General features: G+C 34.9%; 1 protein-coding gene across 1 annotated transcript in view; it reads right to left on the bottom strand.

Annotated features, from left to right (window-relative positions):
• SLC16A10 (solute carrier family 16 (aromatic amino acid transporter), member 10) overlaps nt 1-10,865 on the bottom strand; it is a gene marked incomplete at its 5' end in the record, with an annotated part of 31,970 nt that extends 21,105 nt beyond the window's left edge. Inside the window, 3 exons of the mRNA XM_010283116.1 lie at nt 4,707-5,145; nt 8,539-8,683; nt 10,725-10,865. Coding sequence (XP_010281418.1) covers nt 4,707-5,145; nt 8,539-8,683; nt 10,725-10,865 — 725 coding nt within the window. The remainder of the gene's footprint in view (nt 1-4,706; nt 5,146-8,538; nt 8,684-10,724) is intronic.
• Between the last annotated feature and the right edge of the window lie 3,747 nt (nt 10,866-14,612).

Raw genomic sequence — 14,612 nt, 5'->3', positions numbered from 1 at the left:
AAGAGTGTTTTGCATTAATCTGACAGATTTCTGTTTTGGACTCACATTTTAAACCTGAATGGACTAGTTGTTTTATTTGGCTATTTGCCTATTTTAGAGAGACATCAAAAGAAAAAAAGCCACTCTAAATCACTGCAGTTTAGACTGGTTTTAAAAATTGAGACAAATAACAGCCATTTGATGTAGTAATTCTATGAATTATCAATTTGCTCTTCAATAATCTGAATTGATGCTAAAAGCATATGATAAAATTAAGTCAAAACCTATTTATAGTATTTCTCCCAACCCAATTCCCTAAAATCACATGGAAAGGAACACCTACTAATGGAATTTGACACCAATTAAACTGGGATAAGAAAAGCTCTCCCTTTTTGGTTCTCCAGTGCAAAAGCCAAAAGGAATATAATGCTTATTTTGCATGCAGCTGATATCTACCAGTCTGGTAGTTCTGGTAATTCTTGCCAGCTCCTTCATATGAATCCTATCTAGCCATATAATTAATTTGTTGATTTGTTTAATTTTAGTTAGAGCCTAGTTCATGAGCAGGTTAATTTATCTGGTTTTAATAAGCTTTTACTCCATCTAGCAAATACAGTGCAGACTTTAAATTGCAAAGACCACGCTAATTCTACTATTCCAAAGCCCAAAATGAAGTTTTACTTCTTTCTTACCACAAACTTCACAACATGCATCCTCCCTTCCAATATGCTTCACAAAACACTAGAGACATACAGGAATCAGGGTTGGCCTCAGGAGCACTCAGAGACCCTGTCTGGGACCTTAGGAGCTCCTTCGCTGTGCCAAGCAGCAGGCAGCAGCTGATGTGCAATGACCAGAGCACACCAGGTCTGCAACCTCCAGTTACAACAGACCTGAGTGGTGACACACAATGACCCTAATCAGTAGGGCCTGTGGCACCTGTTTCATGGTCAAGAGCACCCACTCTGGCAGAAGTTGCCTTTCCAGGCAGGAAAAATGGGACTTGATAAGTACAGGAACCAGGTCTGAGGGCTAAGGAAGGAGCTGCAGGCATAAGGCTCCATGTGTGTTTTCTTCATAGGGCACTTACAATCAGCATCCCTTTCTCGCAGTCTGGCTATTGTCAGCCAACTGTAACAGTGGAAAAATTTCAAGGATTTTAGCACAATGAAAGCTGTCACTTGGACAAGTATCATATCCCTTTTCCAGTATTGCTACAATTTTAAAAATGCAGTAAACATGGAATAACAGTAACTTTCATTTTAAAAAGCTGAGGAAAGCAGTCTTTGGTTTGGTAGATACCAGCAAAAAGTTATTTTTTCTTATAGCCTTTGACTTATCTGGAAGTACGTACTTTTATATACTTCTGGAGGTGCATAAAATGTGTTTTTCATCAAAAGCAGACAAAACTAGGATAAAAGAGTCCAGCGCTATCTACTGGAGGTGAAGTATTTGTGTTGAAGGGCAGAATCCATGCTGTTCCTTCATAAACACTGATCTATTCACTTTCTCAAATACAGATCCACAGAGACTTTCTAAGGTTTTAAATAGTTCCCCCAGCATACATCATTGCCCACCAGCAATAAATGCTATGGTTCTTCACATATTCATGTTTTCATAAAAATAAATACCTGTTTCAATTTAAAAGGTTGTCCCTTCTTTTTGAAATTATTGAATTTGAGTTAGAGGGATGAATGTTTGCTTAGTTCTAAAAGCAGACCTAAATTCTTGAATGAGTTTAGGTTTATGTAGAAACAATTACAGAAATGATGAGTTTAGCTATGAGAAACCTTCATTCTTTAAGCCCCAAGCAGCAAGTTTACTGTTAGTCCTACAACTGCATTCTCCAACCCAGCAATTCGAACTCCTGTTTTCTGCCACAAAGATTTCTGCTACTAAAGATACATCCATCCTTGGTAATCACATATAAAGTAATTACAAAATAATCTGTAATATATGACTTGCATGTATTACACTCTTTTCATCCTGATCACTTATCCAAGACTGAAGATTAGAAAAATCTTACACGTTCTAGAATGCTGTTTATGAAAATTCAAGTTTTAGTTTCCCATTTCAACATCAGTAAAGCTAGCGATTATTTTATTAAACTATTTGTATGTCAAGCTGAAAGATTAGTGAGCATTTACACAGTACTTAATGAACCATATACATAAGTAAACAGAAATCTGACATTGTTGGTATCTATGTAGTTTCTTTATCAGTATAAACACATGAAATTTTATTCCAATTCATACTGTTTCTTACCATCCCTATCATAGTCACTGATCAAAGTGTGGTTTAGGCTTTAAAATATTTCCGAGTATGGTCAAGAGCCCTAGGTACATAACACAAGTTTAGTACCTCAATCCTCCATAGATGCTCTGTGTATATTGAAAGGTACCTAAATTAAATTTTTTATAGAAATCTGAATCATAAACAATCAGATGTTTTAAAAGATTAGAGAAAAAACAAGCTATTTTCCATTTAATAATGCTATCTGCAATGCCAGGAATGAAAGCTAACCACCCTCTTTACAATCATTTTATTAGAAGTAGTAGAAGCTTACTTTATATTACGAAGATTTTCCTCTCTGATTTACAGGAAGACCAGAGAATTATATATTAAAATTGAGTATTTAGAGACAAGTAAATTGAAACAAAAAGTTGTGGGTTTCAGGAGTGGGATTTGGTAACAAAAATTACCAGAGAACAGTTCCTAAGAGCTGGTGAAGCTTCCCTTCTCAAAAGTGGCATATAAAGCAAACTTGATTACCATTAAAGATTTTATGTTGTAAGTAGTTACACTTCATGTTCCTCTGAAGCTCTGAGAAAAAAAAAGCTGGAATTTGAGTCTCTTGGTATAATTTTAAAGTAATCTTTAAAATATTAGATTCTAACTGCACTTTGGAATAGTTTTGTACTGTTATCAAACATTATATTAGAAACAGCCTTGATCAAGTTGTTCTCCTGTACTGGAGCTGTATTTCACAATCAGAATTTGTGCCAATCTGATATGTGGGGGAAAAAAAAGCACTCAACAGGAATGAAAGCACACTATAAAAAGAAAAATTATATAATATAAAAAAAAGATACAAAGGGTTTTGTCCTCTACAATTCAACCAGCAGCTTTAATCCATTCTAGAAACAAGAAGCATTGGTACAAGTGTCTTGGGAAAAAATTGCAAGCTTTTTGTTAAATAAATGTATTTTAGAGGTTCTATGAGACTGCTTGTATAGTCTTGTTCTTCAGTTTTCTGCGAGTGTTAACGATCATTTACAATCTATCCTGTAGCCTTCTCTACAACACTTCTTTCTACTCCTCTGAACACTGTTTTATTTCAAAACACCTCTACAAAACTTATGGGGAAATAGCGTATGATGTCACAATAGCTTAATCATCCAATTGTATGGTCCTTTGAAATATTCTATAACTCTTAGAATTAGACTAAGATCTACATGATTAAAAAGTAAGTAACAAGAACTAGCCATGAATAAGTCAGTTTACGGCTGCTCAAAAACAATCCAGCCCCCACCCTAAGGTAATTTTTAAAATACCTGATGCAGAGACCATAATCTAACCAACGTATTACCAGAAAGCAGTGTCAACACTTGCATATATGTATTGCATACAAACCCATGGGCTTTTAAGGAGTTGAAGATTTTTGACAGAATTCAAGACATTTATTATCATGAATCTTACTGTTCTATCATGGATGAATAATAAATATTAACATGATCCTTCTGCTTTCATAGTGGGTACTAGCTCTACTAGTCCATGCTCTTTATCAAATACTCTTGAATATAAGGATATGTAATGGTCAAAATGAGCAAGTTCTGTGCTTTTCTTCCTTTTCCCTTTTAATCCTTTTGGTTTGCACCACTTCGGTTTAGACAGTACCACCAGGAAGCCATTCAAAAATAATTCACCACTGCAGTGAATGCCAGCCAGACACACTTCATGGAACGCATCTCAGTTGCATCAGGATTTGTTAGATTAACAGTGTACTACAGAAAAAAAAAAAATTCTGCTAGGGAAACAAATTAACTTTAGTACTTGTATAAGAAATGGCTGATATAGCACCCCCATCATCAGAAGCTAAAGCTCCATCAGTTACTGTAGACAGCAACAAAAACCAGATGAACCAGTGGCTAGAAGCACTGGGTAACAGGATCAGTTATATTAGTGCTATAGGGGTAAACTACAAAGCTAAAGTTTCAGAGAAAGAAAAATCCAAGTATTTTGCTTTTAATAAACCAGGATAATGGTCAATAAAATATACTCTAAAAATGCACATTTTAACAAACATACCTCAACCTAAAGGAACAAAAATTAGAAGTATAAAATTAGAAGTTTTACCTGTTTTCTGTTATTTACCCTTTCCATTATTCCTCTGAAATGCACAAGTATCATTGGCAATGTGTGCAGCTGAGAATTCTCTTTGGAATAGTACAGAACACTTTTTAAATGTCTTTTTTCACAGTTAAAGTATTTTAAACCTTAGAATGAGAACAAGGAACTAAAACTTTAACTGTCTCAACTAATAGTTCTGATTAGAGTCCTGGAATCTCTTTTAGTCACAGACATCAACATTAATTTTGCGCTTCTCCCCAACATGACTTGCATTTTAAATATTGCTTCCTAACATCAATCATTTTCTTAGTCCGAAACACAAAGGGAAATAGCTGTAGTTTTAAATACATCATACATCGGAAAAAACACATACTTACCAAGTGAACGTAAGGCACAAAGTATCCAAAAAGTGCAGCTGGGATCCCAAAAGCCCAAATTCGGTAACTGAGAACTCTGAAAACTGAGAAATTGCAAATCTTTTTTTCAGGAGGAAATCTGAACTTTCCCTTCTTTCCTCCCTCTTTGTCTTTGGCATTGGAAACAAGAGGTTTGTACGTAAAGCCAGCCAGGAACAGAATAAACAGAAGGATGCACAGGACTCGCAAGGTGTTGTATAGGCCAACAGAATCAATCAAAACTCTCAAGAGGAAGGGCAGTGACACGGTGAACAAGCTGCTGCCTGCAGTGACGATGCCATTCACTAGTCCAAGGCGTTTCTTGAAATAGTGCCCAAGAATGACCAAGGATGGCTGGTACGCAAATGAGCAGCCACAGGCAAATAAAATTCCATAGGTGAAATATAGCGGTTCAATGGTGCTAGACCAAAAAGAGAAAAAATCATTAGTGTTTTGTACAACACTACGCTCACATTCACCTACCATATGCAAGACAGTTTTTCAAGGAACTGACATATTTACAGAAGTGAATTAAGAGTTTCTATGTACTTAATAGTTGAAATATACTGTGTCATCTTAACTCAGCAATTATTGTTTTCTTACACTGAAGATTTCCTAGAATTCACCGAACAGGCAAGAATGCAAAACTATATTTAATTACACCAAATAATGTGACTAAAAGAAAGTTTTAAAAATAATTTTCAGGGTGAATTAGACAAATATAATTTCAACCATTGCTGGGGTTTTGGTCTTTTCTTTTCCAAAGAAAGTTATATTGTTTTGATTTAGACATTTCTTCAATGTGCTAGCAGTTCAAACAATACTGAACACTCCTAATGAACCCAGAAAAATCGTATTTTTACATGTTTTATTATGAAAATACAATAGCAAAAGTAGTAAACATTAATGAAAAATAAAACATAAAAATATTGTCAAGTTCTGGCAATATAATATGTTACTAGCAAGTTATAGACTTTAGGTATTCATTTTTTTAGACAGATAATAGCCTTTTTATTAAATATTCCAAATTCAGTCTTTTGATCCAGATATTGGATAGGCTAAGAAAGAAATAGGAAAAAACATTCATAAAGAATGAAACGTTTCCACTGATATTAAGGAGGATCTTCATCACAAGGTTCTCCACCATTACCATTTACTATACAAGTGAAAAGAAGCAGAGCCATTGTATTAGCTCACAAGCAGATATGTGACATTAAAAGGTACTTGTGCAAGAAATCTTAACAGTATGAAGTAACAGTGTTAGTATAATCAATTAAATTAATATCGTAGTATTAATTAGTCAAAGAACACCTTTTTTTTTACATTTAGAGGAAGGAGGCAATGTGTGAGAAATGTATTTATACAAGATTTCTGAGGTGGCACATGATTTTTTTTTTTTTTTTTTTTTACTACTATGTTTTCAATGAACCATGGACTTTTTTCTGTCAGCTAACACCTGCTTTTAAAGTAGTTATAGAAAACCATTTGACCTGTTAGCCAATATATTAACTTTTTTTAAGGAGCATGAATACTTTATGTACTGCCTTTCATCACAGGATGCTACCTGCCAGCATCCCTCTATACTAAAATACACTCTGCAACCTTCCCATGAAATTACAGAAATTCTTAGAAAACCGTATTTGACTAACAAAGGCCTGACACTGATTTTGTGTATTATCATGAAAAGATTATTTGTGTAATATAATATTCTTGCTTTCTACATTAACTATCAATTTCTAAAAGTGATTATACTATTTTTTTAGTTTATAATCTAAAACTGATTACTGTTTCTGCTGGTAAACCAGCAGAAACAACGTAAGAGGGAAAGACCAATTACCTTTATCAATGGAAAATACCCAAGAAAAACAAAAACAGAAGTTATAAAATGAGAGGAGAAACATAATACAATGGAGGACAGAGAAGTCCTGCTTCTGGCTGTAGATTCATTCAAAGAGTTTACAGCATGGCATACATAGTAAAATGTTTTCCTGCATTACAAATACTCTTACATCTCAGCTTCCCAAGAGATAAAATTTATATTAAGAAATCAGTATGTAAGAAAAGCAGTAAATCATATTTACATTTATCTACTGTACAATATTTTACTTTTAGAACATCAGCTTCTATATCTGAACTACACTCCCTCAATTAACTGATAACATCATAGGCATAAACCATTTTTGTGTAAGTAACATCATAAAATACCAAGAATGCACATTAACATGGCATGTACTCTAGCAAGAACTTACCTCTCCTCTCAAAGTGCTCCTCAAATTCTAAAACAGAATTCAAACAAGCTAAAATATTTTTAAAGCCTTTACAAAATATCTTCCTTTTGCATGTCTCTTCTGTGCCCTTGTTCCATTGGATATCAGAGAAACAAAGATGACAGCATTTTGTTCCAAGGAAGAAAATATCTTTCCTTTATCAAGAGGTTTAATTTATAATAATGAGACTGTTTTAGTATTCACACACTATTGGGAAGCAATGAGGAAGAAAGACTTTTCCAAGATGCAATCTTTTACTTTTTACCTCGCAAGCTTCAAAACATATCAGGAAGTGGGGGTTTTTTGTTTGCTTGCTTTAGTAAAATGAGTTAAGCAAAATATTTGCACTTGGATTAACCAAAAAATAAAAATCAGAAACTTGCTGAAGTAACAGGAAAACAAAGCTCTCTTTTTCTCATAAGTTATTCCAAGAATAAATATAAACTCTCAGTACCCAAGACAAAACTACGTGTCTTCTGTTCCTGTAAATTTGTGGCTATGTCTTCACATTAGGGGACATATGCCCAAACTAGACATATTGGCTCAGGCATAGCGCCACACAGCATAGATATTCATCCACCCAGATCACAGCCAGCTCACATTTATCTGGTTCAGAGCACAGGCACAGAAAACATTCTCACAAGCCCGTCTATACAGACACATTTTCATTTACATAGGAAACTTCTGAATTTTGCTTTAGATTCTTCCTGTACTTATTCTGCTAAGTGTGGAAAAAGGGCAGACTGAGAACTAGAGGTAACTGTGGCTTATTCTTCTGCTAATTCTTACCCTATCTTAACTAATCAATTTCTGCTGATGACTAGAATAAGTAAATTTCGCATTTCCTCATCTTCTACTGCGCACGTCCAACAAACCAGCTGTTCATGAACGTCTTAGTATTTATTCTGCAAAAGGTACAGAAATGTACAAAATGAAGTGTCACCTGGAGGAAAACACTCAACTACTGTTCAGTTTTTTTCACTAACAAAAAAGAACTGAGATTTTCTTAATAAAGCAAATAAGCCTAAGTATATGTCATTATACCAAGGTTTTCACTATCTTAGTGTTTGGCAATTGGACTAGTAATAGAAGAAAACATTAAATTTGGCTGAAACATTAACACCTTCCTGGAAGTCCTACTGCATATTTATCAACATTTAAACAGTGTTTTAAAAGAAAATTAGGGGAGAGGAGACAAAAACAATGTTTATGTACATGCTAAAACACAACATATATCAAGAAAATACACAAGAAGTTTATCACAGCCAATGTTGCTGATCTTATAGCATTAGTCTTGCTGTCAATACATTTCTACATAGTGGTTCCTGTTAAATAGGGAGTGCTGTTATCAGGTTATGTTTTTTTAATTACTTTTGAAGTTTAAAGTACCATTTGGAGTTTCCACAAGTCATAGTTTGAAAGACAAAAATGAAAACAAATAAAACAAGGTTTTTAAATATAAAGTAGCACTGCTTACTCCATATTGTGTCAATGAGACCATGTAAAATTGATAAAACACTCTGAATGTAAAGAAATTAATTTTTTACCTTACAAAAGAGCTTGAAAGGAGTCCAGCAAATCCTAGTGCAGCTCCAATAACAGCTACTTTTCGACAACCAAACAGGTCTGTGAATATGCTGACTATTGGAGAACAGAAGAAGACCATTCCCATAGAAAGAGAGTTCACCCATGCTGCAGAACAGAAAAAAGATGGCATGTTAGAAAACCAAGTGATTTCAGCTTTCAGCTACTATTTGTTTTAGTTCAGCAACATAAATTCATAGATAAAAGTGAAACAATTGGGTAACTTTTAAAAATATTTAAATACCTTTTAAAATATATTTACTTAACATGGTAAAAATTAGAAGTCTGACCAAGTTATATAATCAACTAATTTAGACTTATCAGCTCAAGGAATGCAAGTAGCTACAGAAGTTATTACTTTTTTAGAAAAAAAACAAAAAAACACACCACAAGTATTCCTCCAGTGAGTAAGCTAGTATGGAAACTGATGACTAGACCATTAAAGATTTCTTTGAGGCTCCATATCCATTCCGGTGTCAATTAGGACATTTCACTTAATTTCATTCTAGACTTCACTGATTTTAAACACCTAGGTTTGCTGAAAAAAATTAACGAAATTTAACTTAATTACATACATCCAGATCTTAGCAAACATTAATGAGTAAACTAACATCAACTGGCTTTTATACTGTAATATAAAGTGTGTTTTTTATTCCAAGTGTACAAAAAAAGTCTTAAAATAACTTAGAAGAGAATTTGATTCATTTAAAATTAAAATTCACCTTTCTGCTTCACTCCATACAGGTGTTCAGAACCACATCATTTACCTGCTATCATCTAATCATTCTTCCAAATATGCGATACTGATGTTACACCCAAGAGTGCTCCCAGGACATAAAGGTAAATCAAGCTGTTGTAACACAACAGTTACAACAAATATATTCAGGTGGGTAAATGCCCCCATCTATTTGGGAAAAAAAAAAAATGGTCTAAACAGATAAAGGAAAAACCTGCTGATGTAAGATGCATTGTAAAAAATATTTTAAATTTTTTTTTAATTGTATAGAAGATGAAAGACCTCTTTCAACCTGGAATGGTTTAAGTCTGTGTAACTGGAATTTTGTTTAGAGTATCTTTCTTAAAGACGTAGTTAAATAATTGTGATCCAGTGATAAGGGCAACTGAAACTATCTGAAAAAATATAACAAATAGACCTAATGAAGTATATTTGCAAGTATATCTACCAGTAGCAAGACTTAGAAGTAGTGTTGTTAAAGCTCCAATGAGCCCTATGCATTAATAAAGATTCCATTGTGCAAGGCACTAAAAAAAGCAGAGCAAAACAAACAAGCAGAGAAAAAAATGGTTTCTTGAAAGGGTTTACAATGTAAATGAAAGGCAAAAGAGAACAGATGGTTAGAGAAAAACAGAAATAAGTGCACAACAGATAAAGCCTTTATTTTAGGGCAACAATGATCTCAATGAACCATGACCTAACATGTTTGGGGCGAGGGGGGGTTGTTATTGGGGTTTTTTGAGATGTGATAAATATAATGGCATTTCAAGACACAATTTGAAGAAGAGTGAGGTACTATTATGAATGTTTGCTGCATTTCCCGGGTTTCACTAACCCAGACAAGATAGCACTGCCAGACTTGCACCTCTGCAGCAGAAATATGAGCTGTATGAAGGGAGAGCAAGAAGGACTAGGAAGAACAAGGACCCCATGACGCTGACTGAAAGGCAAAGACCAAATTTATGAACGGTCTGTCCTTTTCTTCCTCTGCCATCAAGGAAGGCTCAAATGCACCTTGGATGTGGCAAGAGGTGACTTAGAGATCTGTCTTACGTTCGAGCCCAGATGGCTTCTGATGTTGCAAGATAGCATTGTACTGAGTACAATTTGTAAGCCAGAGTCAGAGGGAATAAATGCTCTCACAGCCTGGAGACCAGCCAGTTGCAAAGCTTCTAAGAAGTCCAATTTCCACAAGACTTCTCATCTTTTTACTTACCTTTCTCAGAGTAAGCTATATAAAGACCCTGCAGTTCTGCTACCCAAAGGAAACTGCAAACACTAGAAGGTAGAATGCCCAAGGCTTCCTGTCACCTCTACCCACCCCACCCTCTCAAATAAATGGTAGCTCCACCATCATCAACAGTCCTCAGCACCTCTGCATGACTTGCAGGGTAGCACTAAGACTCAGAGTACCTTTGCCACCTGGTATGTCTGCAAGGCCAAGAGAAAAGGCGGGTAAAACTCGAGAAGTGGACATCACAGACTCACTGTCATCAGATTCACAGTGGTATGAAGATACCAAGGAATGGCTGAACTTCCTGCCAGCCTTCCTGCCTAGGTATGAGAAGACACAAAGGCAACTGTGGCACTAGACAAGCCCACGGTAGGTTACTGGTTATGGGAATCTAATCTCACATGGACAGGTACATGCACCCCACTCATGGAGACAAACAGGTAAAGAAACTGGGCAACTGAAATGGAGTTCAAGTAGCTTGTATAAAGTCAGGCTAAATTATTTCAGAACCACAAATAGAGTCCAGCAGTCCTAATTTCCAGTTAGCACAGTCTATGATTAAAGTAGCATTCTCCTTAGTGTAATCAAATAGTTTACAGCACTTTTTAATGGCTTTAGAGCTATTAAAATAACTGGTATATAAAAGCCTGAAGTGAAAACATTCAGCTCATATTACATTCAATTAACATGCTGACTTTGTCTCTTGATAATTCCAGGTACAAGTGAAAGAAATATGCCTTTCTTATCACTTGATTCTCTCTTCTTGTTATAACAATGAGAGGGAAAGCCTAAAAGAAAGTTTCCCACTGGTTTTCAACACAGCAAACAGTTAAGAGGAAGGACAATGGTCTTATCTGAAGCATTTCAGAATAACACCATGGTTAAACCACAGAAGTGGGAGCCCATGCTCTACCACTTATATAACCAAATGGAAACTGAAGCCCTTTAACTTACAACTTGAAGTTAACACGAGGCTCTTGGGTCCTACAGAAATGCAAGTTAAAGAGATGTTGTCAGCCTGTCTCATATGAACAACTTTAAATTTCAAGAACATTCTTTTCATTAAATAACTTCGCATGTATGCATAGTTCAAGAAATTTTACTATATTGATCCTCTGAAAAAATCCAGCACCAAAAAGAATTAAGATATAAACAGAACAGCATCTGTTTAGATTGTTAATTTCCTCTTAAGGAAAATAATAAATAAAATAATAAATAAAAAATAGCAAATAATTCTTGCTGCAATATGTTGACCCTATAGAGAAATTGATGGATATAATGTATTCATTAAATCCAAGTAATTTTTCACTTTGCTCAAGTAACTTTTCAGGCATTCAGGGTGAAAAAGATACAATGAATTGTCTTCCACATTTTTAGATTAAAAATTACAACTGTCCCAAATAAGTAATATCAAAAATTACAAATGCAGCTTGCCAGGATAATGAGAGCTCTCTAGAGCAGTTATTACATAGTAATCAAAACATTTCTCCTCCAGGCTATTGGCTGCTTTCCTGGCCACAAGCTGGCTATATTCCAGAACTGCTAATTCAGATACTAATACAGCACCTAATTGCTACATATAACTGCATTCATATTCATACAGAAAACGTTTTGATTGCCATAGAAAAGCTATTTCTATTTTAATGACTTAAGCCTTCCTTAAAGCATGGGAAGTTAAGAATTAGGTCCTCAAAACATGTAATTGCAGAATAAATAACCAATCCCCGAGCTTCCCTACATGTAAGAGAAATTATCCTTAAGATAAGGATATCAGACCAGAGAGTCTACTGGTAGCATCTGTAAGTCTGTTTCTAAGCCATTGAAACACATAACAAATTAAAAAAAAAAAACACTTTATTATAACTGAAATTATTCCAAACTGAAACATCACAGCTACATGTTCTTATCAGTTCACTAAAATGTACTTGAGCTATAATCTGAATATATGTTCTCATATTTCTTTAATTATTTCTCTGTTCAACTATGAAACTATACCACATGCTCCACAAGTATGCTGCTGTTTTACCCTAAGTTTTTAAGTCAGCCATATTTTAAATACAACTTCTTTCATCTTTAGCAGTAAATATAGTACCTAATATCTGAGCATTTATAAAATCATTCCCATCATCACAGCTGGCTTACGTAATATATATATATCTACCAAACTATGAACCAAGCTGTTAAATGTTCTAGTTCTTTTAGACTCGAGCACTAGGACTTAAAGACAACAGAAAAGAAAGCATTAATATCGTATGTCATTGGAATGCTTCATCTTGCATAAATTTAAATAAAGGCTACCCATCAATAGCATTCCTCTTTAAAATCAACATTTTTCTATGCATTACAATCTTATCAGTTTTATCCTTACAAATGTCTTTCAAGTGGTTGGCTTAACACAGTAATAACACCCTTCATTCTTTAATGAACTTCAAGAATTTTTTTTAATATCTTCCCCTGAGCATTTTCTGGCTGAGGTATGGAACAGAAAGCTAGCATCTGGAAGATAAATGATATGGCAAGTGAAGAGCAGAGTATTCAAATTGAGGACTCAAAATCAACTCAAAAATATTTTGTTTCCCCACATAAAAAAAAAAATCAGAGGGGAGGGGTGTATACAGTAGTTCAGGACATACTACACCGCTAATACGTTTAAGTACAAACTATAATGATGCTGGATAATGAGAAATTCTTGCATTAACTCATAATGAACAGAAAGTACAGAATCAGAGACAAACTGCTTCAGAATCAATCTCTTGATTTAGAAGACGGAAATAATACTTCTCATGCTGAAACTGTGTGAAATTCTTGTTTTGTGGAAAGTACTCTACAAAGCAGATTTCTAAAGAAATAAATTATTTTAACATGATTGTGTAGAAAACAATATAGGACAAGTTATATGAATGGCAGATGTTTAAAAAAGTTTCACTGTCTCACACTGCAAAGGTTTGTGCACAAGTAGCCTATTACAATAAAAACATAATGCAGAGTTAATATAACTGCTTAAATAATGGCACTTAGTAACCCCTGAAAGCTCAACTTTAATAATATTTAGGAGGGTTTTCCTTGTATTTTATAAAAATACTTGGAGAAAAGGGAAGTGTGATATTTACAATATGAAAATATTCATGCTTCAATTAAGTTATTAGTTATGATTTATGCAATAGTAAGGGAGCCTCTAATGTACACTCCCAGCCTCAAACCATTAACAGCTGAGGGACTTCCTAAGCCGGGGCGGGGGGGGGGGGGGGGGGGGGGTGTGTTTTTTTCCTACCAGACAAATTTGGACATTACTTTGTTTCAGTGTACTTATCAATATTGTGGCAATTTCTCCTCCATGAACTGCCATCCTCTCCTGGAACACTTATACAGCATACTCCTTAACTCAACTATGGGCCGCGTGAAGGACCTTCGCTTCTACTGTGCTATTTACATATAAGGATACTCTATTCAGCAAAGCAGAAGATTGGCTTCCATAAAAAGATTTCTTATGAGTGTAGCTTGGGAATTTGAGAGATCCTGTTTTGGAGGAAACCAAAGTGGTTGTTCAACATTATTTCTAGAGATAATTAGCTCATCTCCAGCTAGTATTAATAATTCCTTGCCTGCATAATCACATTTACATGGCATTTATTGTTAACAACAAAAGAATTGCAATACTGCATAGATCAAAGACTGATTTAGCCCGGTATCCTGTTTCTGACCACCACAAAATACTCAGACAAAGAACATTTGAAAAAGGGCTAGCATCCTGCAATACTATTTCCCTGAATATGTCCTCCCAACATCCAGCAATAAGCAGCTTAGAAACTTCCTAAGCAGAAAGTTGCACCTAACCATTCTTCAAGAACATTTAGTTCCATCAATATTACTTTGCTTTCACTGCATTTTACTGTAATAAGTTACAGAACATGCTCAGGCACTAGCACCACATAAAAAATAAACTCCCCTTTGTTTGGAACCTGCTCATACTTTAATTCCTCTGCTGTAAGAAATAGGAACTAATCATCCCTAGTAAAATTCCTCTTGCAACCTATGATTTCACCTCTGGAAGAAGGGGCAGGCAACTC

This window comes from Phaethon lepturus, unplaced genomic scaffold (genome assembly GCF_000687285.1).
Source record: "Phaethon lepturus isolate BGI_N335 unplaced genomic scaffold, ASM68728v1 scaffold55812, whole genome shotgun sequence".
Taxonomy (NCBI): domain Eukaryota; kingdom Metazoa; phylum Chordata; class Aves; order Phaethontiformes; family Phaethontidae; genus Phaethon; species Phaethon lepturus.
This window is presented reverse-complemented; position numbering and strand designations above follow the sequence as displayed.